General features: G+C 35.3%; 1 protein-coding gene across 4 annotated transcripts in view; it reads right to left on the bottom strand.

Moving 5' to 3' along the window:
* CACNA2D1 (calcium voltage-gated channel auxiliary subunit alpha2delta 1) overlaps positions 1-15,347 on the bottom strand; it is a 1,258,723-nt gene that overhangs the window by 1,054,307 nt on the left and 189,069 nt on the right. For all 4 annotated transcript variants that reach the window (XM_053716513.1, XM_053716514.1, XM_053716515.1 and 1 more), the window contains exon 2: positions 2,003-2,084. In XM_053716513.1, the coding sequence (XP_053572488.1) occupies positions 2,003-2,084 (82 nt within the window). The remainder of the gene's footprint in view (positions 1-2,002; positions 2,085-15,347) is intronic.

Here is a 15,347-nt window from a genome sequence, read left to right as displayed (position 1 = left end):
AAATCCATTGTTATATGTCTCCAGTCAAATGGTTAACTTGTCAGTGCAAAAAACTATTTGAATTATCATCCCACATTAGTGTCAGACAAAAAAACTCCATATAGGGCCACTAATTGCCCATAAAAGTTACATGGTAGTTAAATTCCTTATACTGAGTTGCCAGTATATAGGTTTAAATTATTTGTGGGGGAAAAGATGGGGCTGCATATGAGGTTACCAAGGGCCACATGCAGCTAACTCCTTTTACCATTGGTATGCAGATGGACTGAAATACAATAAAACAATGTGCTATATTTAGCTTACACTAGATGATTCACCAGGCCTTCCTTCAACAAAAACAGTCCACAGCTTGTCAAAGTTATCTGCAGTGACCAAGAACTGCAGATAGTATAGAAAGAACCATCTGTACTTTGGTATTTCAGGTACCACAGTTGGGGGGAGTTCTCGGCTCAGGGCTACTGTAGCGCTGGGAGAAGGCCTCAGCTCAGCCCTTCTTGTTCTCCTTGCTTGTGTACGCTCCAAGTCTGAGCACCACACCCATCAGAATCCAGTCACTAATAAACTACTGATGTTTTACTCTTTTCTTGATACCTGCCCTCTAAGGGCAAGATTTATCATTGTAGCTCCCTTATATTTGTGCTCAAAAATGTGCACACAAAAAAGGGTTAATTTAGATTTTGTATAGTACGCCTTATCAATTTGACTAGTCACTTATCATTTTTTTGCGCCTATGGAGAATGCAACATTCTCTTACAAATGCGTGCACTGAAGTTCTTCATACGTACTGTGAAGAACAGCATTAGAAATAATTTCTTTGTGAACTGCTGTTCGTGGAACATGGAGTATTTTTTTTGTTAACCGGAATTTCTGTTTCAAGGCGCCTGGAAAAGCCAGAAGAGTAAGAAGATGTGTCCTTGTGGTCTGCATGCGTTGGCAAACCATGAGATCAAACAAAGATTCAGTTTAAACAAGGACTCCATCTTTGACCTATATGGCCTTATAGACAATAATTTAGAACCATGCACTAAGAGGACACAAGCAATCCTTGGGATGGTAAAACTAGTAAAATAGTAAAACAATATAGAAAATTATGTTACCAAAAAAGGCCCAAATATAAGCTAAAAATATAGGTAAAAATTGTAAATTACTATTTATATTTTAGATTGGTGTTTCTACAGCAATTTAGGGGTTGAATTATCAAGCTCTGAATGGAGCTTGATGCCCCGTTTCCGCACGAGCCTTCAGGCTCACCGGAAACAGCAGTTATGAAGTATGGAGCGCCTTTTTCTGTTTTTTCATATTTGCAGTTATGAAGTAGTAGTCTAAAGACCGCTGCTCGATAACTGATCTGCTGCCTCGGAGGCTGCGGTCTTCAATCCACCCAATCCTATACGTTCGGGCTGATTGACACCCCCTGCTAGCGGCCGATCAGCCGCGAATCTGCCGGGGGCAGCATTGCACAAGCAGTTCTAGTGAACTGCTTGTGCAATGATAAATAAATGCCTACAGCGTATTATGCCGGACAGAAATTGATAAATTGTCCCCTTAAGCTTATTTCCAATGATAAATTATGTGTACTTAATGCTTCGACAGGATAAATTTATTATTATTTCTCCTCAGCTAGCCTTTGAAAAAGCATAAAAAAAGTACCTTGTTTATGATAAATTTGAGCCCACAGGTGCACTTTTACACAGGCGAGCTGAGTCAAACGCATAGAAGAATACAGAGAACTCACATAGTGCTTGATAAATCTTGCTAACTGATGATAGATAAATAATAGATAGAGAAACAGACAGATATGTGATAGATAGATGATAGATAATAGATAGATAGATAGATAGATAGATAGATAGATAGATAATAGAAAACTAGATAGACACCCTGGTTCTTATTTGTGGCATAGCTGATAAGCTGATATAGAACATATCACCTTTCAGTACATTCCACATTCTTGTACTGTTGTTATGTTTAAGTTCTAACAGTTAATCTTTTGAATACTCACATCTACTAGCTGATCAACTCCACTTGCCGTCCTCGCCAATGTTACAAGTTCATTTTGCATCTTGTCCACCCACGCTTTAATCCTTTAAAATAACAATACACAAGATAAGAATAAAAAAATTTTTTTTTTAATTTTAACATGAACATTAAAATCTTGCAAGATATGACATAAGTAATATAAATATATACATACGTATATATATATATATATATATATATATATATATATATATATATTATAATTTGAGCAATGTAGATTAATAATAAAGATTTGCTTTCCTGATTGATATATGTATTTTAACCTTTAAAACATATAACAATACTAATGGGTAAATTCAATTAAGTAAATAATCACAGAACCTCCAACTGGTAGTAGAAAGCAAAACAAAAAAGAACAAGAACATGGAGAGTAAAGAACAAAACAATTAACCTTAACTTTAAAATGAACCTTATCATAGTAAGAAGTAATATTAGGTTAAAAATATCCCACATCTTGAGGAATTTATCTCTGGTACTGCAAAATGGCTTCCATATAAAAGGTTCGGAAGGTATGATGTAATTGAATGTCAATTCCATTGGAATAGATGTCCATGCTACATAAATCTAATAGTTTCTTTAAGTACGTCTACATTCCTTTCTCTATCTTCAATGGCAGTAGCACGGCAACTTATGGGTGGGTTATCTAAAAAATTTACATTAGGGACCCGTACATCAAAAACTCTCCACTGCTGAGAGAAATCACACGCAATGTTTGATTTTTTTTAGATCTTATATAGTAATATAGAACTCTCTCCTTTGCCTCCAGAAACCTGTATAGTGATATAAACTTCTCCTCAAGGTAAAATTTGTGTTTCTAACATCTGAGGGACCTCATCATACTTCTTAGATCATCTTGCCTGAGAGGAGAGTTTTAAATCATTGGGCCCTAGCTGAGAAATTTATCTCTAAGTGCCTCTCCGCTATGATGAGTATTGTGAGGTCCCTCAAAGAATTTTAGAATTTTAGAAAGACCAATTTTAGCTTGAGAGCAGTTTATCTTTCTATGCAGGGTTCTGGATGTGAAAAAGAGATACTTTTTGTACAATATATAATGTTGAGGGAAAAATAAAAATTTTTGCGAGAGTTCCCTCCATGCTGGCAAGTTTTTGATCAATGGACCCTAAGTCCTATTTCATAGCATGAAGATGATTTACTAAAATTTTAGCTCTATCTCATAACTTAGTGACTCATCTCCACAGGGTAATATTACACCATGAACAAAGTTTAAAATCGGTTTAGCATTATAACATGCTACTACACTTATGAAGAAGCTTACAATTGTCTGGCTGAATGACAGAATTAATTTATTTATACCATTTAATATTTTATATGACATTATTCTGAATGTGACATTCAATTAAAAACAATTGAAATAGCAAAATAATGTTTAAATAGACTGTACTTCATTGCTTGCAGATGTATTATATTGTGTTTTTTGCTGACTTTAGATAAAGTTAAAAATTTTCAACTATTGCTTGAAGTCAAATTTCAGAGCAAAACCATTAGCACTGGAATTTCCTTTCCAATTAGTCAATTCTGTGACTTTTCTCTCATTTCTGAGATTTTTTAAGTAATAGCTAGTTTTCGTAAAAAATAAAAATCACATTAATAGTTCATATGTACAGTTCAGCACAAAGACACACATCCTCAGTGGCACAGAACACGAACCTGGCATTTCCATAGGAGGCTGACTTGCCTATACCATGTTTTATTATGCTTAGTACTTTGTAATTTAGTTGCATTATTAATTGTGTCATATTTTCTATAATTTACCCACAAAGACACTGGAGTGTTCCCCGACTGACTCATAATTCCTTAAAGGGACACTGAACCCAAATTTTTTCTTTCATGATTCAGATAGACATAGCATACAATTTTAAGCAACTTTCTAATTTACTCCTATTATCAATTGTTCTTTGTTCTCTTGCCATCTTTATTTGAAAAAGAAGGCATCTAAGCTTTTTTATTTTTTGGTTCAGAACTCTGGAAAGCACTTTTTTATTGGTGAATGAATTTATCCACCAATCAGCAAGAACAACCCAGGTTGTTCACCAAAAATTGGCCGGCATCTAAACTTACATTCTTGCATTTCAAATAAAGATACCAAGAGAATTAGAAAGTTGCTTAAAAATTTCATGCTCTTTCTGAATCACAAAATAAAAAAATTGGGTTCAGTGTCCCTTTAAGCAGGGATGTCCACATTTTGGTATAATGGGTCTACTGTTTAGTGATGACTGTCACTGTGATCCATGTATGCATGTGTTAAAGGGGCATAAAAGTGCAAGAAGAAAGTACTCTAATTTATTAGATCACTTTATTATTATTGCACTATTGGCTTGCATAGAACTATGGAGTTGATCACAATCTTTTAGAAAAAGGCCTTCCTTCAACACAGGAAATAATATTATTGTGCTTAATCACTATTTTTATTTTAATACCACTATAGTGCAGATAATACTTGTGCAAAACATATTTTTACATGTCTTTTAAAGGGACAGTGTACAATTTTTTTTGTTTAAAAAAATAGATAATCCCATTATTCCCCATTCCCCAGCTTTGCATAACCAGCATGGTTAAATTAATACACTTTTTACCTCCGTGATTACCTTGTTTCTAAGCCTCTGCAGACTGCCCCCTTTTTTCATTTCTTTTGGCAGACTTACATTTTAGCCAATCATAAGTAACTCCACTGTTGTGAGCACAATGTTCACTATATGGCACACATGAATTTACGCTATTTAGCTGTGGAAAAACTGTAAAATGCATTCAGATAAGAGGCGGCCTTCAAGGGCTTAGAAATTAGCATATGAGCCTACCTAGGCTTAGCTTTCAACTAAGAATACCAAGAGAACACAGCAAATTTGATGATAAAAGTGAATTGGAAAGTTGTTTAAAATTGCATGCCCTATCTGAATCATGAAAGTTTAATTTTGACTAGACAGTCCCTTTAACTTGACTTTACTAGTACTACTGATGAAAATAGGAAATCACCAATGGTCTCATGATCTACTATTCATTACTAAGTGGATCCAATAAATATATTTATGTGTCAGTGCATACATGTCAAGTTTTGTTCCTCATAAACATTCCTTGTGTGTTTTTTATCACCTAATGAGGAATAACTAAGGACCCAATGATCTAAAAGTCTCTATTCTGATGAGATTATCAAACAAGTCTCGTCAGTACTGTGAGACCCTTCAAAGAATTTTAGAAAGGCACATTTTAGCTTGCAAGCTGTTTATCTTGCAATGAAAGGTTCTGAGTTTGAAGCAGACACACATACTGTTAGGTCTGTAAATAATTGGACACAGACACAAGTTTTGTTATTTCAGCTGTTTACAAAATAAATTCAAGTTACAATTTAATGTATATGAGATTAAAGTGCAGTCTTTCAGATTTAATTTGAGGGTATTCACATCCAAATTGGAGGAAGGGTTTAGGCATTACAACTCTTTAATATGTAGCCCCCTCTTTTTCAAGGGACCAAAAGTAATTGTACAATTGACTCAAAAGCTGTTTCATGGACAGGTGTGGGTTATTTGTTCATAATTACATCATCAATTAAGCAGGTAAAAGGTCTGGAGTTGATTCCAGGTGTGGCATTCGCATTTGGAAGCTGTTGCTGTGAACCCACAACATGCGTTCAAAGGAGTTCTCAATGCAAGTGAAACAAGCCATCCTTAGGCTGCTAAAAAAAAAAAAAAAAATCCATAGCAGGAACATTAGGAGTGGCCAAATCAACAGTTTGGTAAATTTTGAGAAAAATGCACTGCTGAGTTCTGCAACACAAAAAAGGCCTGGATATCCACGGAAGACAACAGTGGTGGATGATCGTAGGATCCTTTCCATGGTGAATAAAAACACCTTTATAACATCTAGCCAAGAGAAGAACGCTATCCAGGAGGTCAACATATCATTATCATAAGTCCAAGTCCCATACAGAGGGTTCACCACACGGTGCAAACCATTAATAAGCCTCAAGAATAGAAAGGCCAGATTAGACTTTGCCCAAAAATATATAAAAAAGCCAGCACAGTTCTGGAACAGCATTCTTTGGAAATATACAACTAAGATCAACCTGTACCAGAAAGATGGGACGAAAAAAGTATGGAGAAGGCTTTGAACGGCTCATGAGCCGAAGCATACGACATTATCTGTAAAAAACGGTGGAGGCAGTGTGATGTCATGGGCATGCATGGCTTCCAATGGCACTGGGTCCCTAGTGTTTACTGATGATGTGACAGAAGACAGAAGCAGCCAGATGAATTCTGAAGTCTGCTCAGATTCAGCCAAAGTCAGCAAAATTGATTGGAAGGTGCTTCACTTTACAGAAGGACAATAACCCAAAACATTCTGCAAAAGCAACCCAGGAGTTTTTTAAGGCAAAGAAGTGGAATATTCTTCTATAGCGAGTCAATCACCTAATATCAACCCGATCGAGCATGCATTTCACTTGCTGAAGACAAAACGTAAGGCAGAAAGACCCAAAAACAAACAACAACTGAAGACAGCTGCTGTAAAGGCCTAACAAAGCATCACAAAGGAGGAAACCTAGCATTTGGTGATGTCCATGAATTCCAGACTGCAAGCAGTCATTGCCTGCAAAGGATTCAAAGTATTAAAAATTAGCATTTTATTTATGATTGTGTTAATTTGTCCAATTACATTTGAGCCCCTGAAATAAGGGGACTGTGTATGAAAATGAATGCAATTCCTAAACATTCCATACAATATTTTTGTTCATCCCCTTGCATTAAAGATGAAAGTCTGCACTTTAATTGCATCTTGGTTGTTTAATTTCAAATCCATTGTGGCGGCTTACAAAGCCAGAATTATGAAAATTGTGTCAGTGTCCAATTATTTACAGCCCTAACTGTATGAAATGTTAAAAAAAATGATTTGGGGTGATTTTTCTCTGTGCCAGCGAGTTTTTGATCTTCATGCCCTAAGTATGATGAATGTATGACTTTGTAATAGGTAACAAGAAAATGTATCAGACGCACTCATGTTTGAGCCAAACAAAACAAACAAATTCAACACATTTTCAAGCCAGCTTAAAGGGACACTAAAGGCAAAATTAAACTTTCAGTATTCAGATAGAGCATGCAATTTCAATAAACTCCCCAATTTACTTCTACTAGCAAAATGTGCACAATATTTGTACATGCACACTTTCTGAGGCACCAGCTCCTACCGAGCATGTGCAGGAGCTTACATTATATACGTATATGCATTTGTGATTGGCTGCTGGCAGTCAATTGATACATGGGGAGAGAGGAAAAGGAAATAATTTGTTAGAAAAAAATCTACTACTAAATTCAGAGTACAAGCAATGTTTTTCTATTATGCATTTCTTAATTATGCAGTTCGGCTGTATTTAATGGTCCTTTAATTATATATGTTATTTGAATCTTAATATATACATGTCATACTTTACAATATGTAAAAAAATTAGATGTCCCAGTTCTGTCATTAAAGGGACACGAAAGCCAAACATGTTCTTTCATTATTCAGATTTAGTATGCAATTTAAAAAAATAAATCCAATTTAATTCTATAATATTGCTTCATTCTCTTGGTATCCTTTGTTGAAGGAGCAGAAATGCATTACTGGGAGATAGTTAATGCATTGGGTGAGCCAATAACATGAGGCATATATGTGAAGCCACTAATCAGCAGCTCCTAAGCCTACCTGGGTATCCTCTTCAACAAAAGATACAAAGAGAACAAAACAATCTAAAAAATAGAACTAAATTAGAATGCTGTTGAAAAATACATGATCTATCTGAATCATGAAAGAAACAAAATTGGGTTTCATGACACCTTTAATAATTATTAGTGTACACTGTATAGTGAGGTGCAACAATATGCAGAGTAGAACTCTGCCTGTTGGGTAAAATGCATTGCTACACTATACCATTATACCCTTTTGACAAAGATGTCTATAAGTAAGATAGTATTTAAAATTGATCAGAAATATACATTTATAAAATGTGTTATTAATAATAATAATAATAATAATAATAATAATAATACTGTTTTACTAATTGAAATAATTATTTATTTTGTTAATGAATTATGTTTTACATAAAGAATCTTTAAGCTAAATCTGTAATGTTTATAGATGTTGGTTATGGTTAACAAAGCACAGTAAATTTAAATGTTATTGACCACCAAGGGTGATATTTTACTTACCTCACTTTACTGCCCAGCCCCCCCCCCCCGTGTTATTTTTTCTTTTTAAATCTGAAGCTGAGAGCGTGGTACAGTCAATCACAAACCATACCATCAGCCCCATAAAAAAGCAGCATGCTTCTGGTTATTCAATGGCTCTGGTTGGCCTGTGAAAGATGCTAAGCACAGGTGCAAAGAGCAAATTCTAATTTCTGACAATGGGATAGGTAGTGTGGCTTTTGATTGGCTCCACTAGATTTAAGAACATGCCCTTTGTTGTTGAGAGAAGGACTTGTGGAACAATCCATATTTTATACGAGACAGGTACTTGAAAATCCTTAAGAGATCTCAGATTAGTTTCACCCTTTGATATATAGTTTTCATATTTGCAGAAATGGTACTTTGTATTTAATCAGAACTCTCAATCCTTTAGAAAAGGCCAGAGTGTTTTTTTTTACAATTTTCAGAACTTAGTCGCTGTTTGATCAGTGCAAAAACTAATTTATATCTATCATTAACTTGCTGCCACAAATTGAATAATATAAACATACTCATGGGGTTAGTACATACGTACACTATAAATCTATTGCAACATTTGCTAGCATAATGGCACCTTTAAAACATTTATATAGCCTGCAGGTTGTTTGCAATGCCTTACTCAATTGCTGCTATATATGACTTTAAAGGGACATTGAACTAAAAAACAGAATTCTCCATAAAATATTTAGTTATGCAAAACAAAAATAAATTTTTTTTTATTAAATTTATTTTATCTGCATTTCTTATTATTTAACTCTGAAAATTGCAGACCTTTCACTAGAGGCTGGAGTGCAGAACCCTGACACTCTTATATGCTACACTATGATTGGTTGGTTGGGGCTTAATATGTCTCTTCCACTCCCTAATTGGTCCATTTATGTTCAGTAAATGTATTGTCTGAAATGAGTTATTTCTAATATTAAAAGAGTAACAAAGCAATACAATTTATATGCAAATGTTGTGTAATAACCATTAGTCCGCATACAATAAGGTATCTTTTTCTGCTGTGATAAATGTATTCTACAAGTCCTTCCAAGCCCCTTCCTTACATCTGTAGTCACTGTGCTATAAATAGTAAAAAATGAAGTAATGCTAGGGAATACTGCCTGAAATGTATTTTAGCATTCTGGCATCAGTGAGCTAGGGGCATCATTATATTTCTGGCTTGTGAAAATGTGTTCCTTCCCTTTCTAGATTATAGGAATGAGACGAACATTTGACAAATTTATTGTCATCCAGAGATTACTTAAAACGTAATGCACAGCTCTTATCAATATTTCTTCCAGGGAGCAGAGTGAAATAACTACACTCTGAAATTCTACATATGTAAGTGCTACTGAGAAAATGAATTCACAATACCTTAACTGGCCAGTGTTCTGTATATAACATAGTATGATATAGTATTCAAATTGAGGGGGAAAAAACACTTTGAGTTTAAAATAAAATGCTTAAAGGGACATTGTACACTACATTTTTCTTTGCATAAATGTTTTGGAGATAATCCATTTATATAGCCCATCTTGGAGTATTTTTGTAACATTGTATAGTTTTGCTTATATTTATTGGGGTACCTTGCATTCCTATTGGTTGAAATTTTGAAAACAGACAATAGGATGAGAGCTACTGAAATCTTATTGGCTGATTTGATCAGCCAATAGGATTTCAGTAGCCCTAATCCTATTGGCTGATTTCAAAATTTCAGCCACTAGGAATGCAAGTTACCCCTAATTGAATGCGGTACCTTGCATTAAATTTTCAGTGTATGCCGGAGATCAGATGAAGAGGAGCCTCCACGCCGATGAGGATTGCCACCGCTGAAGACCGTCGCTGAGGACCGCCACTGAGAACCACCACATAGGGGAAGACCGCTCCGCACCTTTGCTTCGGATGAAGATAGAAGATAAGGGAGCCACCTGGAAGAAGACCTTCACCGCCGGACTTCAGGAACGGTGAGTACCTAATGGGGGTTAGTTTTAGTATTTCTTTTTTTATTTTTGGGTTTTTATTTTTATTTTTAAGATTAGGGATTTAATGGGCTGTAAAAGAGCTGATTGCCCTTTTAAGGGCACTGCCCATACAAATGCCCCTTTAGGGGCAATGGATAGCTTATGTTTTTTGAGTGTTAGGTTTTTTATTTTGGTGGGGGTGGTTGGGTGGGGGGTTTTACTGTTAGGGGGTAATTGGTATTTTTTTTAGTAAAAGAGCTGTTTAACTTAGGGCACTGCCCTACAAAAGGCCCTTTTAAGGGATATTGGTAGTTTAGTATTAGATTAGGGGGGGGGTTTATTTTGGGGGGATTTTTAGTTTAGGATTAAATGTTTTATTTTGGATAGCTTTGTTTATTTTTTTCTGTAATTTTACTTTTTTTATTTTTTGTAACTTTAGCTTGGGGCTTTGTATTTTTTTAAACATAGCCTGCCTTCTGGGCAGGCTTATCGCCTAGTAATAAATAATCTAGTTTACTCCTGTTATCTATTTTATCTCTTTCTCTTGGTCTTTGGTTATAACATATCATTATAATTATGATTGATTTCATTTATTTGTAGTGCAGGACTACAGACATAGGGGCAATATATAATAGATTACTTTTCTAAGAGGTAATACTAGACTAGATAAATGGATAGAGGGCCCTGTTGGTGAGTTGCCAACTGATGTAGAACACCTTACATGAAGGGGATTTACGGGACAGTTGGGACAGTGAGATTTACATGCTAAGGGCCCCTAAAGAAAGCTAAGGAGTGTGCATGAGATTTAGCGCTATGTGCCTGCAGCACGGTATGTATTATTGTTATGTCATAACCAGTAGAGGGAAGCTGCAGCAGACAGCAGGCGTTACATACTAAATAAAGGCAAGATATAGTGATGTATTCAAAGCAAATAGTACCAGATGTATTTTAAAGTTATATTAATTATCTAAATATTGCAGAAATCAATTTAAAGTTTATTTTCTTAAAGTAATAGGAACCACTATGTTGTAACCTAGGTTACTCCACGTGGCCAAAAAAATGGTGCACATCTATTTATTTTTTTAGCAGTTTTTCAGTATTTAAAGGGTCATTTTACACCTCTGTGTTTTTTTCCCACAAAAGGTAGTAGAAGTACCGCTCGGGACCAGCAGTGCTGCTGAGGGAATCAGGGACAATTTCTGTTCAGGAACAGTAGTGCTCTGCGGGTCCTGAATGGTACTTCTATGTGTTTATGTGTTTAACCCCTTTGCAGGATTTAAGCAAATAGAGGTGCAGGGTAACTAGTCTTAAAATGGTGTGCTGTAAATAATTAGAGCGTGTCATTTATTGACTATATTAGCCCTTTAAAAAAACAAAAAAACAATTCCATGTAAACATACACTATACCAAATTATTACATAAAAAATGTAGCAAATTATAATACTCAATTTCAGAAAACGTAACCCTCTTTATTATGGAAGAAACATGAACCAAGGTTGGTGGAAAGGTCAGAGAAAAAACGAATCCTGCTCATTTACACAATATAAAAGAATACAAAGCACGAATGCCGTACATAAAAGCTATTGGGATTACATTCCTATTCATTTGGCTGCTGTGTGACACATATATACAAGGTAGTTTTTATCTCTGACTTTTCTCATCTATTGTTCTTCAACACGTTCTATGGTTGATCATGCACATTCTTTATTTATATATCCAGCCCTTCTTTTAATGGAATAGTAAGCTTGTCACATTCCTTCATACACTAAGATATCCTCTGTTTGTGACAGTGAGAGAATGAGTTCTAAAATGCCACGACCCTGGAACCATTCTGTTGTCAGAAACTCATATGAGAAACTTAGATTCTTAGAAAAGTTGTAGCAAATAAAATGTACTTGTGTTGTCACCATACGCACATCAAGTGCTCTAAAACATAGACTCTATATTATCTGAAAGTTCTCAAATTTGTTTCAGCACTGTAAGCACTTTTATAACGTTTAAGTCCTTGGTTTACTGTTATAATGTCAATGTAGAGATTGCTCCTATCATATTAATCTACAAAATAAAAAATTATAGCAAACAATGCCATGTCATCCTATATTAAAGGGACAGTCAAGTCAAAATTAAACTTTCATGATTCAGATAGGGCATGTAGTTTTAAACAACTTTCCAATTTACTTTTTTCATCAAATTTGCTTTGATCTCTTGGTATTCTTAGTTGAAAGCTAAACATATTTTAGGCTCATATGTTAATTTCTAAGCCCTTGAAGGCCACCTCTTATCTGAATGCATTTGACAGTTTTTTTCACAGCTAGAGTGGGTTTGTTCATGTGTGCCTTATAGATAACATTGTGCTCACTCCAGTGGAGTTACTTATGAGAGGGCACTGATTGACTAAAATACAAGTCTGTCAAAAGAACTGAAACAAGGGGGCAGTCTGCAGAGGCTTAGATACAAGGTGATCACATAGGTAAAAAGTATATTAATATAACCGTGTTGGTTATGCAAAACTGGGGAATGGGTAGTAAAGGGATTACCTATCTTTTTTTTTTCATCCCAAGGTCTGGAAGCCCTTTATTTTTGTATTTAAAGTTTTTATTGAGCTTGAGAAATACATAAACAAGAAAATTTTCATTAGATTATACATTCTTGACATATTATAGAATTCACTGGACTGTCATAGATAATAATTCAACGTATTCAGCACAGCTGTCCAGGTGGTTAAATGTTCCAATATTCCCTAGGAGGGAAGTCAGTTAAAAAGAAAGTTCAATTTGTTACTCATTGTTTTCTTTCTTTTTGAGAGAGAAAGAATATCACAGCTCAGTTTTGTATTTTCTATCAAATGTAAACAGAGTCATAACCAAAAATACCAACATAAGTCAAAAAGGGGAGAGGGAAGGGATGTGAGTGGAGGTGTCAATAAGGGTGGTTAATATTAGGGGACAATCAACTAGGGACATCCATAACCCATCAAGTGGGAGGGGGGTTCCAAAGTTCCAGCATTGCCTCATGGATTTCTATTTTCCTGTTTTTCATGTAGTGATACCTTTCTATTTGAAGTAGTGTGGAGACCTGTCTTTTCCATATTTCTAAAGTGGGGACTTCGCTGGATTTCCATTTCTGAGGAATAAGGGCTTTGGCACTGTTCAACATAATGTACATTAAAGATTTTTTTGGTTTGTTTCGCAGTTTAGGCACCCCAAGGAAGAAAAGGATACACGGGTCATTATGCATCTGTGTATTGAGTTTGGTATTTATCTACGAGATCACATCCAACCAGAAGGTTCCCAACGCCCCACACGACCACCAAATATGTATCATATCTGCTTCTTCACCACAGCCTCGCCAGCACTTACCACTACTCTTTTTATAAATGTGGCGGATTCTGGTGGGGGTAAGATACTATCTAGCCAGGAATTTGAAATTAATTTCTATTATATTGGAAGAAATCGAGGCCTCCTTGTGGCTAAGGAAGATCCCGTCCCATTCCTCATGGCTAATCTGTCTGTCTAGGTCCTTGGCCCACTTGTGGGTAAAAGTGGGATAGTCTGTGACACTATTTGTTAATAGGATGTTATAGATTTTTATAAAAGTGTGTCTGGGTTGGGTCTGCATTATGCATAAATTCTAAAATTTAGTAAGAGAGCGACCAAAGTCCTCTCTGCGCTTGTAGGTTTGTACGAAGTGTGCCAGTCATGTGTGTACGAACCAAGGAGGAGGGTATTTTCCCTCTCTCCCCAAGAGACTCTCCCTTTGCGCTAATTTGTTTCCTTCCATAATGTTTTTTAAGATAAAGTCTTTGATGTGTTTAAAGGGGCTTTTTAAAGATGGGTATCCCGAGGTCGTCAGGTCAGGTTTGCCTCTGTAGGGCGTCATGGGAGAGTGTATAGTGGATACGTGGGTAGACATTTTGAGGATCTTATCCCAAACTGCAATGAACTCAGACCATAATGGGTACTGAGAGATCTCAACAGGTTGTGACCTTGCGGAGACCCATGTCCAAATACCCATGTTCTCCGAGTGTGTGATTGCCCTATCTAACTGTATCCATCTTTTATCCACTGAGTTGTAGCACCATTCCACTAAGCGCTGTAGCAGTGATGCCTGTCTGTCTGAACATTGTGCTTTTTGGGATACGTGGCCTAGGGATTATCTATCTTTTTAAATAATATCAATTCTGGAGTAGACTGTCAATGTAAACTTATATGATTCAGATAGAGTACACAATTTTAAATAACTTTCCGATTAACTTCCATTATCTAAATGTGCACAATCTTTTAATATGCACATATTAACAGGCCGGAGCTCCTATTGAGCATGTGCAAGATTCACAGGACATACGCATAAGTCTTTTGTGATTGTCTAATGGCTGTCACATGATGCATTAGGAAGGAAAATTTTGATAACTTTGACATTTGTTAGAAAAAATTTACTACTCATTTGAAGTTCAAATTAAGTGATTTTTTTTTTAAAATGTATTTACTAATTATGCTATACTACTGTATTTAGTTTACCTTTAATAGAGAAACTCTAGCATGAATATAAGTTTACACGTCTTTTTGCAAGATTTGTCTTCTATTCTTCTATAGTCATGGCAGAGAGATTTATTTTGAACAATGTGTGGTTGGTTTTATCATTTGAACATTCTCCTCTAAAACAGTTATTTATAAGGATATGTACATTGTTTAGTAGAAACTTATGTTCAATCGGTTTCTACTGAAATTAGTAGGGCAACAATCTTTGGTAGTTAGAGCTGCAGAATCTGTTGGCACTCTATAAATAATTAATTATAATAACAATAATAATAGGCACCTGAAAATATTTTATTGCAAATCCTAATGTAATGGATCCAAATGAGGATCATGATAAGTATTCATGTTAGTGACGTTATTTGTTCCTGATTATTTAACCATGTAGAAAAAGGAGATAAATATAAAATATTGATTAGTAGGAAGATAGAAAAAAGTTACAGTTTAAGGTGGAAGAAAATGCAGTAAAATTTACTTTTGAAAAATAGGGGTGAGTAAATGTCAGACTTTTGACAATGTACAGTTTAATAATCCCCTTGACATTTGATCCATCATTGAAATGTTACTATAGAATGAGTAATAATATGAATGAGACTTAGCCCCCCACACTGAGATAT

Source organism: Bombina bombina, chromosome 6, assembly GCF_027579735.1.
Source record: "Bombina bombina isolate aBomBom1 chromosome 6, aBomBom1.pri, whole genome shotgun sequence".
Taxonomy (NCBI): Eukaryota; Metazoa; Chordata; class Amphibia; order Anura; family Bombinatoridae; genus Bombina; species Bombina bombina.
The sequence above is the reverse complement of the archived record's forward strand: the minus strand, read 5'-3'. Positions and strand labels throughout refer to the sequence as shown.